This window comes from Podarcis bocagei, assembly GCF_964188305.1.
Source record: "Podarcis bocagei genome assembly, chromosome: 9".
Lineage (NCBI taxonomy): Eukaryota > Metazoa > Chordata > Lepidosauria > Squamata > Lacertidae > Podarcis > Podarcis bocagei.
Genome location: NC_138134.1, coordinates 2,333,261 through 2,358,257, shown reverse-complemented (window position 1 = coordinate 2,358,257; position 24,997 = coordinate 2,333,261). Strand labels below are relative to the sequence as shown.

General features: G+C 47.4%; 2 protein-coding genes across 2 annotated transcripts in view; both read left to right on the top strand.

Moving 5' to 3' along the window:
- The first annotated feature begins 718 nt into the window (after window positions 1-718).
- On the top strand, window positions 719-16,678 carry RCN2 (reticulocalbin 2). The gene is made up of 7 exons (XM_081208245.1): window positions 719-880; window positions 3,176-3,281; window positions 10,341-10,537; window positions 11,110-11,223; window positions 12,075-12,171; window positions 14,267-14,409; window positions 15,952-16,678. Exons 1-7 carry the CDS (start codon window positions 743-745, stop codon window positions 16,102-16,104), a joined length of 948 nt encoding a protein of 315 aa, XP_081064371.1. The 5' UTR covers window positions 719-742; the 3' UTR covers window positions 16,105-16,678.
- A 5,738-nt stretch (window positions 16,679-22,416) lies between these two features.
- PSTPIP1 (proline-serine-threonine phosphatase interacting protein 1) overlaps window positions 22,417-24,997 on the top strand; it is a 41,395-nt gene continuing 38,814 nt past the window's right edge. The window contains exon 1 of the mRNA XM_081207860.1: window positions 22,417-22,658. Within this exon, the coding sequence (XP_081063986.1) occupies window positions 22,626-22,658 (33 nt within the window). The 5' untranslated portion in view covers window positions 22,417-22,625. The remainder of the gene's footprint in view (window positions 22,659-24,997) is intronic.

Below are 24,997 nucleotides of genomic sequence, written 5' to 3'. Positions count from 1 at the left end.
TGGCGCATGAGCCAGCCCCGAATTGAGCTGCCTGCTTGGCAAGTCCCCATGCGCTGTGCTAAGCCAGTGCTGCACAGTGTGGGGACTCTCTTCTGTGGCTCTGGAAATCGCATCTGCGCATGCCTAGATGCCGGAAATCACTTCTGCGCAGGTGCAATTTTTGGCGTCTGGGCATGCACAGAAGCGATTTCTGGCACTGCGGACATGTGCATATGTGATTTCTGGTGTTGTGCTGCGCTGCCCGGTGCATGGAGGATCTCGGTGGGAGTGATCCGGCCGATGCCCGGTAAGCCTTGCTGCCCCCTGGTCTGTACATTGGGATACAGCTGGATGCCAGATGGTGTGGGGAACCTTTCAAAATAGATTTTAAAAAACTTGGATTTTGTAGTTTGATTTTTAGCGTTCCTGTGCAATGCAGGTAATTTGTCCCCCTATTTTAATTAGGAATTAGTTCCAAAGCAGGGTATAATACCGGCAAAACCACCGAAAGCCCTATGTACGGAAAGAGAGCGTGGCGTGTGCGCTGTTTCACCGTTCCTCACGAGACGTTTATTTGCCCCGTTCAAAGCTTGTTTTGCGACGGTTTCGCGCCTTCGTTCCCGGGAGCCGCTTCCGGCCCCGCCAGGCGCCCGGCGGCGTCCGCGGCTGCGCAGGGCGAGGGAGGAGGAGGAGCAGCCGGTCGCTGGGCAGCCTGGCCCGGGCCGGCGCCGCGGGAGGGAGAGCCAGCGAGCGAGAGGCCGTGATGCGGGCGGCGCCTGGCCCTCCGCTGGCCCCGCTGCTGCTGGGCCTGGTCCTGGGCGTGGCGGCCGAGAGGCAGCACTACGGCGGCGGCGGCGAGCACCGCCCGGACTACGACCGCGAGGCGCTGCTGGGAGGCCAGGTGGGTCGCCCGCAGGGAGGGAGGGAGGGAAGGCGCGCCGGCTCCGGGACCGGCCAGGCCGCCGCCCCTTCGGCCATCTCGAAGCCGCGCTCTCGCTCGCTCCCAGGTCGCAGCAGTGCCAAGCGAAAAGGGGCCGAGGAGCCCGAGTCCGCGGGGAGCCGGTCCTGCCGCAGGGCCGCCTGGTCTCGGCTGGGGAGCCGGGAGGGCGGCTTGGGGGTGGCCAGCCTGCGGCTGCAGCGCCTCGAGCGGCCCTGGGCTTCCATTTTTATGGCAAGGCGCCGCCCCTCCGCGCCCGAAGAAAACCACCCCGAGCTGCGGCACGAAGGCTGCTAAGGGCCTCGCTTTCGCCAGGTGCCCGGGCATCCAGTCCCTCGGAGCTCAGCGGGGGTCGCTTCTAGGGAGGGGGACGTGACCCCACATGCAAAGATGATGCACCAACCCCCCCCCCATCAGAATAAGGCACTCACAAAAGGCAGAAACATGAGGACAGTGACCCCCCTCCTTTTGGGATAGGTAACACAAAGAACTGGGCCATAGTTGTATATGCTAGGGGGAAAGAAGCAACCCAGGTATTGGTTGGGGCTTCAAGTTGCTTTTGGACCTCAGCAACAGGATGCACTGTGTTTTCTGTGTGAAGAAATGGATGTTTAGAACTGCTTAAATGAGTGCTAGTTATATTCCACTCTCTCTAGATTAATTAATAATAAGTCAATAATGTGAATCATGATAATACTATATAGCGTGTCTAAAACATTCAAAGTGCTCTTCTTGATATGTTTGCATCAACCTTATAAGGAGGGTGAACATTGTGCTCTTGCACAGTTCCTATTCATGACAATGGAGCTTGTTCCAGAAAACGTTCCCTTGGGTTGGGTACTTAGGAGTCGCCAGATTTGCCTGCCTGAGGTTGCTCCTGCATCTTGCCTCTGCATAAAGATCACGGCACAAATAAACTTAAGTTGCCACCAAATCTCCTGTAAGCCAGAAGTGAGGCACCTATCACACTCCAGATGTTGCTAGATTACATCTCTGATCATCTCTGCCCATTATCCATGCTGGTGGGAGCTGATGGGAATGGGAGTCCTGCAATATCTGGAGATTCACAGATTCCCCCCCCCCCCCTTTGTGGAACAACTCCTTCCCCCTGGGACACACAAACTCCTCATTCAAGTTTACAAATGCATATCACTTACATCAGTTGCCATTCAAAATCAGGATGCCAGGGCAACTGAAATATTGCTTTCCCCACACTGCACTGTTTCAGTGTATGGTTTTATGCAAAGAAGGATTTCTGATATGTGATGTGCAGGACCAAGGCATTGGCAATTGCCTATTAATTTGGAATATCCTTGATGCTCTCTTTCCATACATGCTGTTTTGATGATGCTCTTGTTCCAAGCCTTAGTGTCTGCTAGATCCTGAAGCACGAAAGAGATTGGTAGTGGCAGGGTGGCAGTTGCCATTGCTGGAGAGCACTAGGTGGCAAAGATTTTTGGACTGCCCCTTATCTGGCACTTCAAAATAGGACCTTCAGATGATGATGATAAAAGAGGGCATGTTTGTGTAACTGGTAAGATTTCAGATGATGAAACAGTTATTTAAACTATTTCTAGCCAGTTTGTTGCCTACTTGCTAGAATCTCTCATCTCCTCCCTGTGCAATTATTAGGCTGGATTCTAACAGCAGCTGTAGTTTTAGATGAACCAGCTGGAATAAAGTGATATATACCACAGCTTTACTCATGTTTACTGAGAACAGACTCCCACGAGAGGTGGTGGACTCTCCTTCCTTGGAGGTTTTTAAGCAGAGGTTGAATAGCTAGCTGTCATAGAAGCTTCAGCTGAGATTCCTGCATTGCAGGGGCTGGACTGGATGACCCTTGGGCCCCTTCCAACTCCAAAGTCTCACTGAGAGCACGTGAGTAGCCAAGCCCCCCCCCCAATCAAGTAAAACAATAGAAATACTTAACTGACCAATCACGGTGGTTCTGTCCCCCCTAACAAAAGTCCTGTCCTTCCTAACAAAAATCATGGCTACGCCCATGGCTGAGAGTCATTCTTACTCCCAAGCCCAGGGTTGCAGCCTTAGCAGTCAGGCAACTTTCACCAGTTTTGGGAAGGGGCCCAACTGCCACACAGTTCCTTTTAGTGAGCAGCAGCTGGGTATTTGATGGTAGGAGTGGAGGATCCAAAGATGTTTTGTCTGCTGAAAATACCTTCTTTGACAGCACGCCAAAAGGGATAAACCCACCCAGATTCTGTGCTCATTTTTAATGATTTCTTGTTCCCTCCAAAGGAAGAAGTGGAAGAGTTTGCCAGACTGAGTCCAGATGAGCAGCAGAAAAGACTGAAGGGTATTATAAAAAAAATTGATGTGGACGCTGATGGCTTTCTCACAGAAGGTATGATGTTATGAAAAGAGTATTTACCAATAATTCATGAAAAAATATAGACATTGTACTATATATAAAGATCTTTACATCAGCTTGCAGCAGATATGAATCCTAACCAAACCACATAATTCAGCTGTTGGGTAGCCCAAGGGTGGGCTTCTTTGTGGGCTCCAGTCTGACCACAACTGCAGGTGGACCACTTCACTCTGGCCAGTTAGACTATTTCCTGAACTTCAGCAACTGCTCAGCAAACGGCTGAAGGATGAGAAGCAAGAGGACAAGCTGGCGGATGACCCGTCCAATACAGGTGCTTCTGTATGAATGCACTACATAAGTTTGAGTTGGCCCAAATAATATATATGGGGTGGAGGTTTCCAGATGGCCACCGACCTCTGAGTCTTAACGCATTCGCACTAACTGCAACTTACCAGATGAGACAGTCCAGTTGAGAAACCGTTGAGAAAACTGCTGGTATACGAGAACTTCTGGGCTGAGAGAAACGCTGGGTGAGTCAGTGTTTTACCGATAAGGTGAGGAAGAAAAGAAACGAAAGAATTAACTCCCCTCCATTTCATTGGATGTAACTGTGGGACTCTGCGCAAGATTAAGACTTAAGCCTTGGCTCCATTGTCTCCCTGAGTGGTTGACCAATATGGTCTACACAAGGAAGGCATGTAAACTCTTGGGAATTACGCCAAACTTTACAAGTAGCTCTCCTGAACCTCGGAGAAGACAAAGTAAAATCACCAAGTTTTTCCTTCAGGAGAGTAAAGAAGAGTCGAGCAAGCTGATACAAGATGAAGTATCCCCTATACTTCCTGCCTTGGACTGGTCAATACATCTTAAAGGGGACATGCATGAACCTAGGAACATAAGTCCCTCAATAAAGTGGCCCTAGACTTGGCCTTGGCAGAGGACATAAACAAGGCCAATTTGAGAAATAAATTGGGGTTAACCTATACAGAGGCATTCTTTTGAACTAAGCAAAAGCCCACCCAACAACAAGCCATTTCTAAAGGCACACAAGCAGAGGAGAGAGACGCTGACCTCCAGGATCAGCTTCATATGGTTTGCTTAGAATTAACCCTCATCAAAAACTTTCTTATAGTAAGCAATGGGCTGCTTACGACATTGGTGGAAAAGTTTACAACTTAAGAGAGAGCTTTAGAGCCAAAAGATACTGAAAGGACATCTAGACAAACCCAGCCGGTAATCACTGCATTGGCAAAGGAAAATACTGAAGAAATCACCAAAGACTGTATAACAAAAAATCTAAAGCACTGAAGAAAAGTAAAAATATTAAAGACTTAAAGAAGAAGAATAAAACTCAATGTGCATGTAAAAATCAATTACAGAAGCGTTACATGTTGATACCAACAGATTCCACTTTGGATACAAATATGCCTGCATCAAAAGCCCGGAGGAAAAAAGGGGAAAGGAAGAAGATAGTAGCAAATGCGGCTAAATCACAGCAAATGTTAGAGAAGGAAAATCCGACAGAGGAGAATAAAACAGATGCCTCAGTTGAGGTTGCTGCTTTGACTCCAGGAGGGAAAGCACCTGGGAACGAGGGAAACAGAGAGGATACTGTCCACAAAACTGAACTTGACCCAACAACTGATTATCCAGAAGCCCAACGTGACTCTTCACCAGAAAAAATGGTGGAATTTGGTGATGATCCCACAAAAACTAGTTATCGCAAATGATCCAAAACTGAAAGGCCTCCTTACCCAGGCAGAACGTATAACACATCTGCTGCTTATTCTAGATAAGACCTTACCAGGAGCAAAGAGGCCTGATGATACTGTCTTCATAGAATATCTATACTATGATACTGTCTTCATAGAATATCTATACAGTGGTGCCTCGCAAGACGAAATTAATTCGTTCCGCAAGTTTTTTCTTCTTGCGAGTTTTTCGTCTTGCGAAGCACGGTTTCCCATAGGAATGCATTGAAAATCAATTAATGCGTTCCTAGGGAAACCGCCTTCAGACCAGGTCCAGGGACAGCCTGTCCCCCGACCTCTTCTGAAGGCTGGGGGGGGGACAAGGGCTTTTCTTCCCACCCCCAGCCTTCAGAAGGCTGTTCTGAAGGCTGGTGGTGGGAAGAAAAGCCCTTCTTCCCACCTCCCGCCCCGCAAGCTCCGGGGACAGGAGGGCTTTGCTGCCGACCGCCAGCATTTTAAAAGCCCCTGCTGTCCCGGGGCGATTTTAAAATGCTGGCGGGTGGGAGCGAAGTCTCTGCTGTCCCAGGGAGATTTTAAAATGCTGGGGGTCGGGAGCCCCCAGCATTTTAAAATCTCCCCGGGACAGCAGAGAAGGCTCTGCTGTCCCAGGGAGATTTTAAAATGCTGGCGGGCTCCTGCCATAGGCGCGCGTCACCTCTCCAGCCGGGAGAGGGTCGCAGGGGGCTGCTTTAGCCCCCCGCGCGCTCTCCCAGCTGGAGAGGTGACCCACGCCTATGGAGGCTCCTGCCATAGGATGGTGTCACCTCTCCAGCCGGGGGAGGGTCGCAGGGGGCTGCTTTAGCCCCCCGCGCGCTCTCCCAGCTGGAGAGGTGACGCGCGCCTATGGAGGCTCCTGCCATAGGCGCGCGTCACCTCTCCAGCCGGGGGAGGGTCGCAAGGGGCTGCTTTAGCCCCCCGCGCGCTCTCCCAGCTGGAGAGGTGACCCGCGCCTATGGAGGCTCCTGCCATAGGCGCGCGTCACCTCTCCAGCCGGGGGAGGGTCGCAGGGGGCTGCTTTAGCCCCCCGCGCGCTCTCCCAGCTGGAGAGGTGACCCGCGCCTATGGAGGCTCCTGCCATAGGCGCGCGTCACCTCTCCAGCCGGGAGAGGGTCGCAGGGGGCTGCTTTAGCCCCCCGCGCGCTCTCCCAGCTGGAGAGGTGACGCGCGCCTATGGAGGCTCCTGCCATAGGCGCACGTCACCTCTCCAGCCGGGAGAGGGTCGCAGGGGGCTGCTTCTCTGCTGTCCCTGGGAGATTTTAAAATGATGGGGGTCGGCAGCAAACGCTTTGCTCCCGCCCGCCAGCATTTTAAGATCGCCCGGGGCAGCGGAAAAGTCTCCGCTGTCCCGGGAAGGCAGGCGGGGGGGAGCAAAGACTTTTGCCCCCCGCCGGCCTTCAGAAGAGGTCCAGGACCTCTTCTGAAGGCCGGCTGTGGGCGAAAGTCTTTGCTCCCGACCGCCAGCAATTTAAAACAGGTCCCCGGAGATTTCCCTATGGGCTTTCGTCTTGCGAAGCAAGCCCATAGGGAAATTCGTCTTGCGAAGCGCCTCCAAAGCAGAAAACCCTTTCGTCTTGCGGGTTTTCCGTCTTGCGAGGCATTCGTCTTGCGGGGTACCACTGTACTATGACAGTGTTAGGGCATGAGCAGTGGTTACTTTCAAGGACCCAGATCTAGCCAACTTTATTTATAAAATCAGGGAGTTTTTTTAAAAATAATAGATAGGCTAGAAATTATAAGATTTTTCTAAAACGGGGCACCAGTGGCATCCTTTCTTGGTGATATGGCTGTCAAGTGCAAAGACAGAGATTCTCCGAAACCAAACAGTGATGAAAACCTTATAGATTTGAATTGGACCCAAGAATCCTTGCTCCTCTATTATAAACAAGAGACATCAAAACTAGAATGGAAGACTCCACCTACACATAAGCCACAATACTCTGTTATCAAGTGGATAGAAAATTTTACTTCAGAAGAGAAAGCCTTAATGCGTCAATATTGGACCTTGCCAACTGTGGCCCAAATAGAAATCTTGGAAAGGCTAGACTTATTGAGAAGCAACACAGAAGAAGAAACGGGCTTAAAATTACCGTATTTTCCGCCCTATAAGACACACTTTTCCCCCTCCAAAAATGAAGGGGAAATCTGGGTGCGTCCTATGGGGCGAATGCAAGCTTTTGCTGAAGCTTGGAGAGCGAGAGGGGTCGGTGCGCACCGACCCCTCTCGCTCTCCAGTCTTCGGGAACACATCCGCAGCCTAGGCAGCCCTGTGGGAGGTCCCGTAGGGATGTCTAGGCTGCAGATAGCAGCCTGCCACCCAGCGGGCAGGGCGCCCTGAAGCAGAGCGCCCCCCTCGCCAGGCAGACATCTGCAGCGTGGGGAGCCTTGCAGGAGTTCCCCGCAAGGCTCCCCACGCTGCGGATAGCCTGCCGCCCGGCGGGCGGGGCACCCTGAAGCAGAGCGCCCCTCGCGCCGGGCAGACATCGGCCAGCCCCACAAGCTCGGGGGACAGCAGGGAGGCGCAGTACCGCCATCCCGCTGTTCCCCAACCTGGTTTGGTTTCCCTGACCTGCTTTTGGGGGGGAAATAAAGGGGAAAAAATTTTCCTTTATTTTCCCCCCAAAAAACTAGGTGCGTCCTATGGGACGAAAAATACGGTAAAGGAATTTAAGTTGCAAGTGATAAAGGAGATAAAAATTGGGAAAGGGAGAACAAGTCAGGGAGAAATGTAAAGTATTGCACTTGGGAGAAATGTAAAGTATTGCACTTGGGAGAAATGTAAAGTATTGCACTTGGGCAAAAAAAATGAGAGGCACAAATACAAGATGGGGGACACCTGGCTTGAGAGCAGTACATGTGAAAAGGATCTAGGAGTCTTGGTTGACCACAAACTTGACATGAGCCAACAGTGTGACGCAGCAGCTAAAAAAGCCAATGCAATTCTGGGCCTCATCAATAGGAGTATAGCATCTAGATCAAGGGAAGTAATAGTGCCACTGTATTCTGCTCTGGTCAGACCTCACCTGGAGTACTGTGTCCAGCTCTGGGCACCACAATTCAAGAAGGACACTGACAAACTGGAACGTGTCCAGAGGAGGGCAACCAAAATGGTCAAAGGCCTGGAAACGATGCCTTATGAGGAACGGCTAAGGGAGCTGGGCATGTTTAGCCTGGAGAAGAGGAGGTTAAGGGGTGATATGATAGCCATGTTCAAATATATAAAAGGATGTCACATAGAGGAGGGAGAAAGGTTGTTTTCTGCTGCTCCAGAGAAGCGGACACGGAGCAATGGATCCAAACTACAAGAAAGAAGATTCCACCTAAACATTAGGAAGAACTTCCTGGCAGTAAGAGCTGTTTGACAGTGGAATTTGCTGCCAAGGAGTGTGGTGGAGTCTCCTACTTTGGAGGTCTTTAAGCAGAGGCTTGACAGCCATATGTCAGGAGTGCTCTGATGGTGTTTCCTGCTTGGCAGGGGGTTGGACTCGATGGCCCTTGTGGTCTCTTCCAACTCTAGGGTTCTATGATTCTATGATTCTAAGTCCTGGGAAAGTCAAGCCCAGAGATGTGATGGACGATGGTAGAGTGAACGGACAGCTCACTCCCCAAAATTGACCCCACATTACAACGGGTTACGGCAGAGATAAATCATTTATCAAATAATAATGTACAAAGTAAAAAGGAGGAAAAGGAAAACTTCTTTCCTCCTGTGACCAAAACAATTCATAGGATGTCAAATCTTGGGCTCTGGACAGAAATGAGATACCTAGGAGGAAATTGGATCAACACAAAAGGAAATTACTCCATTGGCCAATTTAGAAAGGAAAGGCCCAGTGATTACAGATGTGAGTATAATATGTCCAATGACCAAAACGATTGAATATCCAGATGCTACCTTGAGTAAAGAAACAACGGAAAATAATGATATTGAGCTGCAACAAAAATGGGCAAACCTTAAAAATACATTGCCCTGGGATTGACAAGGATTAAATCGTCACAAAACTAATGCTAAATTAAATTGCCTGAAAGATTGTGAGAATTACATCCTTTCTGCTGCTAAACAGCTAAGAAATGAAGACTTTTACCTGCCACAGACTACTATTTCCAACTGATTTGTGATTCTAGCAGAAAGGGACAAAGTTGACCCTCCAGAAACTACTAACGGGGACAGGGTGAGTTCTATAAAATGGGCCCCAAAGGATGCTGCTCCCTGGGTGGGGTCGACCTAGGCCTGGTTATAAACATGCCATTGGAAAACGAGACCCTGGAAGAAAATCTCAAAATCTCGCCCTGGCCACCAGGGGTATTGTGTATATAGTTTTCACTCAGGTCCATGTCAGTTAATATAGGTGGGAAACCCCGGAGTGTTTTTGTTACAATGTTGACAGCCGCCTGCCTATAAAAGCCGGCCGGCTGAGCTGTTCAGTTCAGTTCCAGCTTACTATAAAGAACCACTTGGAGGAATCTCTGTGCCATCTGCTATGTCCACCCACTACTTAATACTACTACTCAATGGATTTCATTCATTCTCAACTGGGGCAGAACCAAGGGTAAAGCCTGGAAATAGTCTTGCAACATTTAATCAGCAAATTCTGTGTCTGTGTTATCTTTTTTCAGTCCAGGGCTCATCTGCACTGTATATTTAGAGCACTGTTATCACTTCAAACAAAGTTTGTTAAGGGTATTGAGAGTTGTTAGGGTGCCCCTATTGCCCTCACAAAACTACAGTTCACATCTCTGGGATGAGGAATTGACTGTAGAGCCGCACTGGGAATTGTAGCTTAGGGAGGGGAATGGGCTCCCCAACAACTGTCGGCACCCTTGACAAACCGCAGCTCCCAGGATTCTTTGGGGGAAGCCATCGCGGTTGATTCCCTGCCTACTGAGAGCAAGCAGGTGCCTTCCCTGTACTCTTTTGGCACCTGCTACAACCATTCTTGTTTAGAACAAGCCTACCAAGATGCTTAGAAAGTTGAGGCAATTGGAATCTGTTTGTATGTTTTAAAGTATGGTTGTGATTTTTTCCTGATTTCACTGTTTTACCTTTTTTTAAACCGCTTTGAGGGTTTTCCCCTACAATCAAGCAGTGTATAAATTTTATTTTGCCCAATAGTTTTTATTAGTTTTCCAGATTTTTGGTGTATAAATGTTATGAAATTGAAATGAAACATGCTATAATAGTATTTTAAATGTTTAGTGCAGGTGCGTCACCATTTGTTGTGGAGGTAGCATGAGGGTTTCATCTGTGCTTAAAGCAGCCTAGGAAATGCTGGCTTCCTCTTAATATTTATGGCGGGGAGGGGGGAATCCCTTCACCTCCTTATCTTATGGGGAATCTCCACAGGTGAGCTGAGTTCATGGATCCAGCAATCTTTTAAGCATTACGTTGTAGAAGACGCGAAGCAACAGTTTGGTGAATATGACAAAGATGGAGATGGATATGTATCCTGGGAAGAATACAATATTCAGATGTATGATCGTGTGATAGACTTTGATGATGATACGACTTTGGAAGATGCCGAAGAAGAATCTTTCCGGCAGGTGAGACACCATGTGTTCTCCTGTAGCTCCAGCCTGGAACATCTGTTGCCTCCCTTGGTCAAGGCCAGCCCTGTGGATGAGAATGCCACAAGTTCAGAGTGTGAGAGATCCTCTCTTAAGTTTTCTAGCCATTGCACTAATTCCCCCTTCCTTGCCAGTCGGCTTGACACAAGGAAAGAATAATAATTATAACTTGCCTGTAAACAGTTTTTTGTAAAGTTACTCATCTGTGTGAAGCTTTTTAAAAAATTAAGCACTATGTATACAAATATGACACATTGTACTTCATAGGTTTCCTTGACAGATGTGGCATTTGCTTACATAATTTTGTAGTTTCTGTATTTTCTCATTTTACATCACTAATCACACTCTGACTAGAGCCTTTATCAACCCTCTTTTAGCTAGATATAGGTTATGATGAACTTCTAACTCCTCTCAGTGTATATAAGATTGATCTTGTAACGTGTATTTAAATTAAAAGGAAAAGCAGGTTAGGTTTATGTAGCTTGAAAATAATGAATACAATATGACTTCCGTTCATGTAACTGTTATTCCCCAAACTGTTTTCTAAGCTCCATTTAAAGGACAAGAAGAGGTTTGAAAAGGCTAATAGGGATGGAAGTTCTGGCCTGAATCTGGATGAATTCATTGCATTTGAACATCCTGAGGAAGCAGAATACATGAAGGCAAGTTTTGAGAGAAAGTGTCTACCACAGGGAATGCTGTTTGTTCATTCTTCAGATCCTGAGGGACACTATAGGGATGCACAACATACAGATTTTTCTGAGTAAAACAAGCTTCTCCATAGCATTGAAAATCCACCACTGAGCTTTTACATACGCAGGAAAGGTGGTGGCGATGATGTTGCTTCAGACTGCAATCCAGTGCTCAGCCGCTGGGGGGGCGGGATTTCCACTGTGAGACCTCTCTCTCCCCAGGCTGGGGCCCTGCAATGCTGTGTAACAGCTGAGGGCAAGCAGTCCTGCATAGGCCACATTGAAATGAAGGGGAGAAATCAAGGAACCCTCATTTCAGTATTGGTTTCTGATGCTGTCAAGTTAGAAACCCTTATAGCTGCTTCATGTAAAAAAAAAGTGTGTGTTCTTGAATGGCCCTTCCTTTCCCCTCACCTCAACAAATTTTAGCATGGGAGAATATTCAGTATCTTCTGCACCATTTGTGCACCTTTTAGTTTCTATCTACTGTGCTCTCACACTTGCTTAGGACAATGGTTGGACTTCACTAACAAAATTATTTACCTGAGTACACAAGTTCAAACTGTTGTCTTAGTGCAACTTGCTCTCTTATTTGTATGATGATGAAATAAGTTCTAAGGAAAATGCAAATACCAGAATGAGCATTCACTGTGTTGGTGAGAATTTGCCCAGCTACACAGTGCGTTCATTCTTGTCTCTTGTATTTTTACTTGGAATTTAGTGCACCTCATCCAAATTAAGAATCCTGTGAATTTCTGCAGGCACTTTAAACACTGTTGGTTAACTGACCAAAGTTACCCGACCTTTTCTCTCCCCACCAGGAGTTTGTAATTCAGGAGGCTTTGGACGAACATGATAAGGATGGCGATGGATTTGTGAGCCTTGAAGAGTTCCTTGGTGACTACAGAAGAGATCCAAGTGAGTGGGCGGGGAATGATGTTAGAAGTGCCATAAATTATTTGCATTGCATTTGCAAAGTACATCTGTCAAGGTCCTTAATTTTACACAGGTGTTCTCCATAAACTTTCCACTCATCTTCCCTTTGGCAACGGGTTGTTTTCTGAATAGCAGTGACCTTGTGTGCCTTGTAAATGTGGGAAGGAGAAAAGAGATTTAGCTTCTGCAGTTCTATGACTATTGCTGTTCAGTTTGTAAGCATTTAAATAGGAATCTGCCCATCTCCTTTTCTATGGCAGTAATGCTCTTTGGCCCAAAATCTTTGGAGTAATGTGGGGAGTTAATATAAGCTGTCTGGTTTTTGATACAGCAATATCATTGTTTTCAGAACTGAACTGAACTAACAATAATATAATTGGGGGGGGGGGTTGCCATCAGAAGGTGTTCATTCACATTTAATGAAAAACACCCTTGTTGATTCAGTGGGTGATAACCAGCATTGCGCAAGCTCAACTCCCTTCCTCTGCCATGCAGCCCCTCCATCTCCTATGAAGGTCCCCCAATTCTCTACCACATTTTTTTTCGGAGGGGTGTGTGATGCATAGGATGTTCTGAGAAAGTAGAAGTCCTGCTGCACAAGCGGAAATCAGAATCTGTTCTATATTGCCCATACTTGGTAGTTTTGCTTGTCTGCTGTGATTCTGGTTGCTATAAATATTTATGTAACCTGTTCTCAGTTTCCAGTAGGTATGCTGTCATTGGCATAGTTGTTTTTTAATTATTTGCAGATTTAACAAACTAGAGGAGGAAGAGAAAAAAACAATTAAACCAATAAAATAAGGAGTGTGTACAAGCAGTCCCCGTTTATGCAGGGGTTACGTTCTGAGGCACCACGTGCGTCGGTGAAATCCTGCATGATTGAAACCCATTGAAAAAGCCTGCAAACAACCCATTCTGCCCCCGCCCTCATCCTGCCCATTTTGTGACATTTCAGTGACTTTATGATGTTTCCAGGTCACTTGTGGGTTCGGCGCAATGCACAGTTGCACACACATCAAAGGTGTGTAAATTGGGGGGGAGGGGCTTCCTCTATCTAATCCAGGGGTAGGCAACCTAAGGCCCGGGGGCCGGGTGTGGCCCAATCGCCTACTGAATCTGGCCCGCAGTCAGTCTTGGAATCAGCGTGTTTTTACATGAGTAGAATGTGTCCTTTAATTTAAAATGAATCTCTGGGTTATTTGTGGGGCATAGGAATTTGTTAATTCTCCCCCCCCCAAAAAAAAAAGTCCAGCCCACCACATGGTCTGAGGGACGGTGGACCGGCCCATGGCTGAAAAAGGTTGCTGACCCGTGATCTAATCTGTCTATACACCAATAGTAACCAAACAGTCCCTCATCCATTCACATTATGGATACAATAACATACATCTTAAGTTAACTTAAATGTTTCATAAAAGCCTTCCAAATGTCCAGAAAAGGATCCACAAGGTAATGACAAAATTCATTCAGATACCGCAGTCAGACCAGAAAGTGTGTACACTGGACAGCCTCACGCCATTTGCCTCAACCCGCCTTTCCCAGTGTTAAGCCTCCAATATCTCTCTGTAGTAGACGGCACCTTCCTATGCCAGAGGTGCTGAGTTGAAATAATAATTATCTGTATTATTCAGATAGGTTAAGAGCATAAGCAAAAGATCCTATGGGATAGTATATATTTTGCTGATAAATTTTTAGAGACTTTTTATCAATGAGGTTTATGATTTATTGTTACGTTGCTTTGGTTGTAAATCACTTTGGTCCTCACTGGAATGAAATGTAATATATTAATTGTTTATTTTTTTAAATAAAAATAATTCAGATATTTTTATTTAATTAAATTTCCCCACAATGCTCTTTTTTCCCCTTTTTTCTTTTTTGCATTATACCAGATGGTAGCCTTTTTGGCACATCCAACATTTGGAACATAGTTTTCATTTTGTTAATAATTGCTGTGACAGCATTTTTAAAGTTTCTTCTGATACTGTTTCAGAAAGCATGGTTGCTTTTCCAGTTCCTTTATTTTAACTGATGGTATACAAAGGAAAGAGATTTAATCCATGTGAAAAATTGTGTTTAGCTGCCAGTGAAGACCCAGAATGGATACTTGTGGAGAAGGATCGATTTACAAATGATTACGACAAGGATAAGGATGGGAAACTCAACCCTAAAGAGTTATTAAGCTGGGTAGTACCTAATAATGAAGGTATTGCTCAGGAAGAGGTAAGAGTTTTGAAGAACTTTATGAACTTGATAGCCAGACTTCAATCACACAGTCGCAGATGTTCTGAGTCCTCACTGGAATCCATTAGACTTTAACACACCTAATTGTGGCTCAGCATTGTAACAGCCTACTCTAGCAGTAGAATCATAGAATCATAGAGTTGGAAGAGACCACAAGGGCCATCAAGTCCAACCCCCTGCCAAGCAGGAAACACCATCAGAGCACTCCTGAGATATGGTTGTCAAGCCTCTGCTTAAAGACCTCCAAAGAAGGAGACTCCACCACACTCCTTGGCAGCAAAGTGCGGAAGGCCTCCCCCATTTGGCCTGCAAGGCCATTTTGGCCAGCCTGTGCCCATCTAGTGTGGAGCAGTATACCTAAAGGAGTGTCTCCATCCTCATCATTCAGCCTGGACACTGAGGTCCAGCGCTGAGGGCCTTCTGGCGGTCCTCTCAGTGTGAGAAGTGAAGTTACAGGGAACCAGGCAGAGGGCCTTCTCGGTAGTGGCACCTGCTCTTCCTACCAGACTTTTAAAAGACATCTGAAGGCAGCCCTTTTTAGGGAAGTTTTTAATGTTTGCTGTTTTATCGTGTTTTTAATACAGTCAAACCTCAGATTCCGAACACCTCCGTTTTGGAACGTTTTGGCTCCTGAACGCCAAAAACACGGAAGTAAATGCTCCAGTTTTCGAATGTTTTTCGGAAGCTGAACATCCGACGTAGCTTCCACTTGAGTGCAGGAAGCTCCTGCAGCCAATTAGAAGCTGTGCCTCAGTTGTCAAACATTTTGGAAGCTGAACAGGCTTCCAGAACGGATTATGTTCAACAACCAAGGTTTGACTGTATTCTGTTGGGAGCCGCCCAGAGTGGCTGGCAAAACCCAGCCAGGTGGGTGGGGTATAAATAATAAAATTGTTATTATTATTAAGCAGGTAAAGATGCAATTTTCTGCTGAAAGTGGGTTTATCTGATCCTTGGCTTAGGCAGAACCCTGTGCCTTTGTGACTGCCACTGCACAGGCAACCTTCAGATTACAGCCCCCGTGCCTGCAAAACCTTGTGTCGTAGCCTGAGTGATGGCAAACCACTTGGGCAACAGAAAACGCCTCACCTGACATCAGGTGATTGATAGGTAGGCAGCCGTATCCACCTGTTAAGATGGCCTGAAGAGATTGGTGGAACCTACGCATCCGGGTCTCTGGCAAAAAATAACTCCCCAGCTCAGCACTATAGATTTCTTTACTCCCTGCTGCAATATCTGAGCAGCATAGAGAGATTTTTGGAGGATGAGACTTTAATCTGGCAATCCAACCCCTACCCCTGGCAACACACCATTGTAATATGGACAGCCAAAAGAGAATGCAGAAACTACTTGGATTTCTCCTTTCCATCAGATGTTTTTATCATATTTACACAGCAGATGATACATTATTTCTATGAAACTCTTTACAGGTACCGTACAGTCTTTTCAAATAAGAAAGACAGACAGGCAGACGAGATGAATTTGTGAGCTGCTTTAATGCCTGTTAATTTTATTCTCTAGGCTGTCCACCTCATTGAAGAAATGGACTTGGATGGTAACGGAAAGCTGGCAGAGGCAGAGATTCTTGAGAATCCAGATCTGTTTCTCAACAGTGAAGCCACAGATTATGGCAGGCAGCTGCATGATGAAAGCTTTTACCATGAAGAACTCTAGTTTCCAAGAGACTCTATTCTTTCTTCCAGAGTTGGATTTTTTTTTAATGTGTTCAGCTTTGAAGACAGCAACACAGTAATATACTGGTGTCTGCAGCAGTTTCTGCATCCCTGGGTTTCTTTGTACATTGCCTTTGATGTTTTAGCCTCCATAAATTTGGTACTACAAACCTATTGTACTTTTAAAGGGAGCAGAAGCCTTCTCCAGCATTTCATGTTTTAGTCCTGCTTTCTGAAACATACTTGAAAAAATGCAAAGATGTGACTATGTGATAGGATAGAGAATACCACTAGTTTGTGTTAGATTTTGGGAAAGAGGAAAAACTATTACGGTGTTTGTTTCATCTTTGTAAGAATCTTTCTGTATGAATATCCAGAAGGACTAAAGCCTTACATATTTGTAAGGTTTCTGTGTATATTAACTTCTGTAGATGGTGTTTATAATCTGAGAATCTTATTTTTGCAGCTAGATAGCAATTATTTTTACTGTAATGATAATCGCTTTAGAAAGTGTATTGTATTTAAGTAAGAAACAAACTTTAAACACTAAAGATTAAAAACTCAAAATGTCCTCATTTTTACTTGTCATTCTTGTTATGACTCCCTTAACTAGGGCTAAATGAATACATTAGACCCACTATTCTCCCAAAAGCACACAACGTGGTTTACATGAAATAATGCAGGGATACAGATACAAGCTTTAAAAGCCAACATCGGTTTGAAACAGCAAATCAAAATTCTTTAAAGCCCTGTTAACTACATGCCTCTGAAAGCCTTGTTTTCTCCAGCCGCATAAAAGAAAGTGGCAGAGGGAGCAGGTGAATCTCTTAGGAGCCTGTTCCATGTCCACAGTATCACACTTCACTGTTGCTATGTATTCCTTGTCATTTGTTAGGATCCTAAATGCTTAACTTGAAAGTATATTTGTATCAAGCCAGGATGGCATTTCTCAGTGATTTATGCTAGATATATGTGCATTTTAGAAAACTCTGCCTGCTAAATACCAGGCAGGTGCAATACCTGTTTCCAACACCTATTTAAGATCTTCCCTTTTCCATCAAGCCTTTTAAGTGGCGATTTTTATCCCAGTTTGTATGTATGTGTACTGGATTTGAAATTGTTTTTATTGTTAAAATCGCTTTGGATTGCTCTGTGGGAAACAATAAATGAAATAAATAAGTTCAAAAAGAAAACATGAATCAACATGGAAGTGCTGTGGAAGTCTGGTGGGCACCAGTCACAAAATGGCTGCCGTGGGGGACATGGCATAACACAACAACATCAGGCTTGCCCTGGGAAGGAAGCTCTGTCCTTCCGGCCCTGATTGTGGAGATACTGATTCTGTTGCTGTACAGGAAAGAGTGTGCTCTTATGCACCCAAAGACCACAGACACGCATGTCTTTCTCACATTTATCTCTGCCCAAGAGCACAGACCAGGCAGGCAGATGTGTTTTCTCTCTCGCCCAACCACCCGCACCCTCTCACCCACTAGAAGTCTGCACTAATTTCTTACCAAAAAATTAGACAAGTGGCATCCTCAATTTGCCTTGTATCTCAGGTTATAAAAACTTTAGAAACTTTTCCAGTGGAATCTGGAGATTATGGTTGTCACTGAGGGCATCCGATAAGGTCTTGGTGGTCTCCGACTGGAAGGGAAGGGGAAATACATACAGTACAGATCCAAGTACTTAGAGAGCTGTTGAAAGAAATATATAACAACCCTCAAAGCCGTAATGGCGCAGTCAAGCACCCTGACACGGAAGTAAGGTCCGTTAAGTAACTGGAATGACTGCGGATTAACCCTGCATAGGTTTGTGTTGTAAAAGAGCTTTGCTTCTGCAGTGAGAATTAGAGCAGAGCACTTCAATCTTTGGCCAGGGGAAGGGAGTGGAAGAGAGGAGGGCTCAAAAACCAGCGCTAGAATATGGGGCAGGCTGTTCAGGGTTATGATGGGAAGGAGACCGTAGTAGAGAAGGCGGCATCAGCTTGTTTTTTCTTGTCTCAACTGTTGGAAACTTCAGAAAACACCAAAGACAAATTTAGCATTTTAGAGTAAATGTGAAAACACTTGTAGTAAATAGATTTGTGGTATAAAACCTCACAAACAGCTTACTAAACCTTTCACCCTCCTCTACATAGAGGACACATGCTGATGAGTTACCTCCGGTATATGGGTCATATGCAACTACTTTCTACTCAGAGGGTGTCCATTGCAATTACCTAAGTTGCGCATTCATCTCAGTGTGTCTACTGTGAGCATGGCTACCTTTCGATTTAACCCTCTGTGCCAAGTGTGAGGAACATTTGGCCCTCCAGATGTGGCTCAACTACAACTCCCATCCTCCCTGGCTATTTGCCATGCTTGCTTGGGTTGATTGGAGTTGTAGTTCAGCGACATCTGGAGGAGCAATGATTACTGGCTGCTACTTTATATGACTGGCTTTATTTTGGCTGGCTCAGTTTAGTGTGGCAAAGGGTCTTCTGCAGAGGAAATCCAACCGTAGAAGTCTGGTTCTCCAGAGTCCAAGCAGGCCCAGCACAATTCTGGTGAGACCAGAATTAGACCTGCAACTTCCCTTTATACTGGTACAGCGGTGCTGGGCACAGGGGGCGCAGGGGGCTTTAGCCCCCTCAATGGTTTGAGGCAGAGGGCCCAGCCCCCCCCCCCAATATTCAGGGAGCCAACATCCCCAGCCACCACAGGCGCCCTCCGTGTACCCCTGCCCCCGCCTGGGACCCCAGGAGCCGGGAGGGGGCTAGGACGAGTGGAGCTGTGGCTGGGTGTGAAGAAGATGCTTCAGCAGCTCACTTGCATCCCGGAGCCAGGCTCTGGTGGGAGCCTGTTGTGGGGTGCCTAGTCATACCCCCTCCAGAAGATGCACCCGGGGGCCCCCATGCTAAACCACTGGTCCCGGCGGCCAGTCCCAGTCCCCAGCCTGGCTGCTGCAGGCTCTTCCTACCTTCTTGCCTTCACTTAGCTGCCATCCTGCACTGACTTAAAAAGCCCAGGGAACAGCAAAGCAGGGGTGGTCTCTTTGGGGAGCCAGCGCCTGTGAATGTGGCCTGCTTCAAGGCTAGAGTGAGAGAGAAGGGCAGCAGCAAGAGGGTCCTCAGCAGGGAGTTCTGGTGCTCAGCCTGGGCTCTCCGCAGGTGCCCAGCCACATCTGCGGTGGAAGACTCACGGAAAGGAGGAGAAGGGAGTGAATGTGGACAGGGCGGCAGCAGAGGCAGCAGCTGCTGCTGTTTTATGTGGATTAGCAAATTCTGCTTGCTCCATTTTGTTACAGCTGTAAGATGGGAAGAAACAGCCCAGTTCCTTATTTCAGGAGCTGCCAGTAGATAAGGCTTGCAGGCATTGCTGAATAGACTCATTGATTTCATTGGAGTGACACTGGAGGAAGTGGGTTTTGCATGACTGGCTGCTAGAGGAATAAGCTCTCCTCTCTTAACAGCCTCCACCCCTCCATTTGCAGGTGAAGCGACAGGCCTTTCAGGCTGGTCTGGAATAGAAAAATATTTGCTACGCCCTAGACCAGCCTTTGCCACTGTCCTCCAGATATTCTGGACTAGGACTCCCATCAGCCATAGCCGTCACAGGAACAGCAGTCCAGAACATCTCTGGAGGGTGCAAGGTTGGCAGAGGTTCCCCCAGGCCAAAGCAGCCCCGACCCCCCCTGGCTTTTCCTACTTAGGGAATGGGATGGACAATAGGACAGAGTGAGATTAGAAGAATATACAGTGGTACCTCGGGTTACAGACGCTTCAGGTTACAGACTCCGCTAACCCAGAAATAGTACCTTGGATTAAGAACTTTGCTTCAGGATGAGAACAGAAATCGTGCTCCGGTGACAGCGGGAAGCCCCATTAGCTAAAGTGGTGCTTCAGGTTAAGAACGGACCTCCGGAACGAATTAAGTACTTAACCCGAGGTACCACTGTATATTCACAGATGAGACTGGCTTCTTGAAGCCAGCATCTCTCCCTCCAAGGCACAACTTTTCCTGCTGCTTCTCCCACTGCAATTGGCACAAGCAATTTGGAGAATGGGATGTGCTGTGGAAAAGGAGGGTGGTCAGACTTCAAGCTTGTGGAATCGACTTTGTTTTCACTCGAAATCACAAGGCCCACAAATTGGAGTCAGGGTGCAAAGTAGTGGTGTGGAGGCAATTCCTTATGGTCCCCCATGACTGATACTCAGTTCATGCCAGGGTAGTAAATGCAGTGCACTCCAGATACTGTTAGATTAGAACAGGCATAGGCAAACTCGGCCCTCCAGATGTTTTGGGACTACAACTCCCATCATCCCTAGCTAACAGGACCAGTGGTCAGGATGATGGGAGTTGTAGTCCCAAAACATCTGGAGGGCCAAGTTTGCCTATGCCCGGATTAGAATTCTACCCCCGCCCCCGACCATTGGGTTTTGCTGACTGAGGCTGATAGAAATTATGGTCCAGCCACCTCTGGAGGGCACCCCTGAGTCAATCCAGCCTCCACTAGTGAAACTGAGCACTTTGATTTAGAGCAATTTATATGCATATAATGTGCTTACAAATGGGAAGGTGGTCTTGTTGAAGTTCATGAGAGGCAGGGAATAATACAACTGATGAGGGAGGTTTATGTTCTGCTTGGATTCTTCCCCCCAGTCTTGGGCTGGCTCTAAGTGCCACGTAGTGCACAGAGATTTCTGGCATCTCTGATATTGCTTTGGGCTCAGCAGTCACTGTGGTGCGCATCCTCACCCCTGCTCAGTGAGGGATTCTGGGGTGCAACTTGCAGAGCATGTGATGCCCCCACTTCTAGTCCCTCTGAAGCACAAGTGTTGTATCCAGCTGGTCCTTCTCTCCAGCATAACCCAGGCACCGCAAAATGAGTTTTCAGCTCAAAACCGTAACACGGAGCAGGGCCAAAACTAGGCTGAAGCATGCGGAGCATCCCTTATTGCCTGCTTGCATTTTCGCCAAAATTTGAGCTCCTTTCTGTTCTCCTCAATTGGATAAGGCTTCCATTTTCTAAAGGAAGCCTCCTTGCATCTGATAGCATTTTTACTCTGCTCATTAACCATGCAGGCATCCTCATGGACTGAGCAGTACCTTTCTTGATCTACGGTAGACATTAAAATAAATATTTAAATAATATATTCTTGTTGTTTGTCATGGTATTACAACTGTTGTTAATTTTTTACATTGCAAAATGCAGGCTTGGCTTAGGGGCATGTTTCATGTTGTTTGTCCCAGAGGCAAAGATCTCTAGCTCTGGCCCTGATTCTCTGATGGAAGCCACTATAGCTATTTTGACACATGCAGGCACTTCTGGCTTTTCAGAGCATCTGATTTTGTTCCTGCTTAAGCTGTTCTGGTTTCTAGTGCATTTCTGAGCCCAGTTCAAAGCACTGGTTGTTATATTGAAAGCTCATCATTAACTACTTCAAGAGCTGCTTCTTAATGGGCATGTATTTTGTACATTGAATTGCATTTCCCTTTTAAGATACTTTGGAAGTTTCTTTGTTCTACTGAGCAGCTAACTCTCTTCTGCTCTTTGTTTCCAGCTTAGGAACAGTGAAACTGTTTGCCATTTCGTTTGAAGAAAGTGCTCGCCAGCTAAATAGCCAGGCAAAAAGCAACCTCTGCTGCGTTTTATCTGCAAATGGCATAACAGAGAAAATGGTGGTTCCCGGGTCCATCTGCAAACAGCGACTGAAATGTCACATTTTAAAACTTCTCGCCCAGTGATATTGATGGGAGAAGACTCTATTAGTATTCCAGGGACGTTCCTTGTGTGCTACCACTTCATTCATATTCACAGTTGCAATGAATGAACACAGCACATCCAAAAGCTACATATTGATCCAAATAGGCTAAGCTGAAGCAAGTGCCATCTACCCATTTCCTTAATTTTTATGAGAATTGGAAAATACTTCTGTTATTGCAGCAATTGCTGAGCCTGCAATGTCACAGGTCTGCTTCCTGTGCGTATGATTTGAGCCCAGCACAAAAGATTACCAAAAACACACGCAAACTGCCTTGCATCAAGAAATGCAGCCTCCGTGGTCAACAGAATGGGCCTGCTCTCAGTTTTCTTCCCAGAGTTTGTAGCTTTGTCCATTGATCAGACAGCACTTTGGCTTTCTTTCTGGGGTGTAGCTAATCTTGTCGCTAACCCCCCCCCCAAAAAAAGCCCTGCCTCATTTGCACACAGATGATAGGGTGTTTTTTTGCTTCCTCATTTCAATACTCACCATTTGCCAGAACTGAAGTGAGGTTGATAGCAGAGCACAGGGGTGGGGCAAGAGGAGGGAAAGAGGAAGGGGAGACCTGTGAGGTTTGGGGTGTGTTTTCTCCTTCGGAGTAGCAAGTCGTTTCACACTCAGCTTCCTTAAACCGCCCAGAGCTGTTTTGCAAGCTGCAAAAGAGAGCGTTCCTCTTTCAGCTTCTGTGTGCTTGGCAGCCAGAGCCAACTGGGTTCCTCTCTGTCAACCCTCTGGTGGGGAAGCGTGCCCAAAGGGGACCTCTCCAGCAGCTCCTCATGACACACCTGCAGTTCAAAGACGCCTTCTGGGTAAGTGCCAACATCTTGATTTTCACCTTCACTCAGTGGCGTAGCGTGGCTTGTCAGCACCCGGGGCAAGGCAAGTAATTTGCGCCCCCTAACCCGTGGATTTGCGCCCCCTAACCCTAACCCCCGGCCCCCCCTGCACCCCCCACGCTACACCACTGTTTCCTGGCAGTTTTATTCTCTTGGCAAACCGCTTTTGTAGCTGTCAAGCGGTTTATAAATTTTAGGATTTTTTTTTTTTTAAAGGGCATTTTCAGAAAAAGCTGCTCGTGGCTCTCAGCTGTTCCCTCTCAGCTGCTCGCTCCTAGTTTGTGGGAGGGTGGATTTAAGGCGTGACGGGGGGGGGCGTGCGAAGAAGGGCAACCTCTCCCCACTCCGCCGCTTTGCTCCACCCTGGCAGGCAGGCTGGCAGGCTGGCTACACGCGACGCGCTCGGAGAGGGCCTCCGGATCGTCCCCCGGGCTGGGCAAGGGCTCGTTCTCACGCAGCGGCTGTTGCGCAGCCTCGCCGCCGCCGCCGCCCTTGCTCCTTCGCGTGCGGGGAAAGGCCGCCGGCAGCCCTGGGAGCGCCTCCCTCCGCGCCTTCACACGCAGCTGTGCCAGCCCAGCAGGCGGCTCCCATCCTCCCCGAGCCCCGGCCGGGCTAGCGGGGGTTGTGAGCCACCTGCAGGGAGCCGGGGGTCCTAGCAGGCTCCCTCGGAAGGTGGAGCGGGGCCCTCCTTCGCTGGAGGTTGGATGGCCAGCTGCGAGGAATTCTTAGCAGGCTCGCTCCACCTCCTCCTCCTCCCGACTTTGCTGCTGCTGCTGCTGCTGCTCGGCTTTTTTCCTCTACCGACGGCACGCTGTGCCTTGGAGAGGTTCCCGCTTCCTTGAGGGGGGCCGGCCAAACGCGCCCCCCAAAATGTTGCGCCCGGTGCGGCTGGCACCCCTGGCACCCCCCACGCTACGCCACTGCCTTCACTGACTGGCTGTGTGGTCTGAATTCACCTGGTGCCGCACTATCACGATTTTGCCTGCAAGTTTGGTTCAGTGCACTAGGAATGTTTTCGGGGCACGTTTGCAAACTGGTTACCACAGGAAACTGCGGAAGGGGCCTCTTTAGGACACCTGAATCCTCACAGTCAAAAGGTAAGGGACTTCTAGGGTCCACTTGTACTATAGTTAAAAGAATCACTTATTTCAAACTTTTAATTGCTAAAAAAGAGAGAAGGAAATGAACTCCTAAATTTTTAATTTTTTTTAAATTTTGAACGACTAACTTCTTTCTTGGGGATGCTGGCAGAACATGAGTCTAATTTTCATTGCTGTTGACAGTTCATGTTTTTATCTTATGTGGTGCTTTTTGTGTTAGATATACAACTTTGCTAGTGCCGCTTTTATTTGGGTGGAGGGGATGCTCATGGCACCACACAGAGAGTGTCTTATGCAAAACCTGAATGTTATTATGCAAAGGTTGCCCCACCCTGGTGCTCAGGTGTCACCCTTGAATATCTTGACCTTTCCCAGTTGGTGGCGGTTGTTTCTAAAAGTAAGGGCATGAAGAGCCCTCCTCCGTCAGACCAAAGGTCCATCGGATGCAGCCCCCTGTGATGTCGTGGTCCAGCCAGATGCCTTAGGAAACCAGCAAATGCGTCATGGAGGAAACAGCCCTCTGCTCCTCTTGCTCGCCAGTACTGACATTCAGTGATATACTACCTCTGAATCTGGAGGGCAAATCCAGCCCATGGTTCCTCAAGCTTGTATCCCCAGATGTTGGACTACAGCTCCTATTATCCATAACCATTTGGCTAAGCTGGCTGGGGATGATGGGAGCTGTAGTCTGAGGAGCACTGATCTATCCAACATGATGAATGGCCTCTTGCTTCTGGATGTAGGGGGCTTCAGGCTATGTTTCTACTCCACTTTGCCTATGGATTGGCCATCACACTCTGCTATCACAGGAGAAGACTTTTGGTTTGTGGGTGTCCCACAAGCAGGGACATTTTTCAGAATTTGCCTTCCAGGCTATCGTGTCCAGTTAGGAGCTACAGGTCATGGTGTGTGGACGTACCCTGGCAACTTCCTCACCACAGGGCTGCCCCAATACATGTTGTTGTGTCAGAACAGCAAATGGCAAGGCCCTTGCTGCCCCGAGAGCACATGGGGTCCCAAGTGTGGTTATGTCGGGAAATCTCACAAGAACTTCTTTCTGCAGCCATGCCTTAAACCTCTTCTCAAACTTTTATTCTCTATGGGCCTAACTATACGTGCTTCTCTTAGCATCTCTTGCAGCCACATCTTAATTTTCTGTTTTATTTAGCTACAGAGGCAGCAGTGGGGAAGGCGTGGCTTTTATCAGGACGG

Excerpts from the sequence above, each read along its gene's own strand:
- RCN2 (XM_081208245.1), top strand. The coding sequence starts at position 743 with ATGCGGGCGGCGCCTGGCCCTCCGCTGGCCCCGCTGCTGCTGGGCCTG. Across the intron at positions 881-3,175 it reads AGGCGCTGCTGGGAGGCCAG|GAAGAAGTGGAAGAGTTTGC; the intron begins GTGGGTCGCCCG and ends TTCCCTCCAAAG. Across the intron at positions 3,282-10,340 it reads TGATGGCTTTCTCACAGAAG|GTGAGCTGAGTTCATGGATC; the intron begins GTATGATGTTAT and ends GAATCTCCACAG.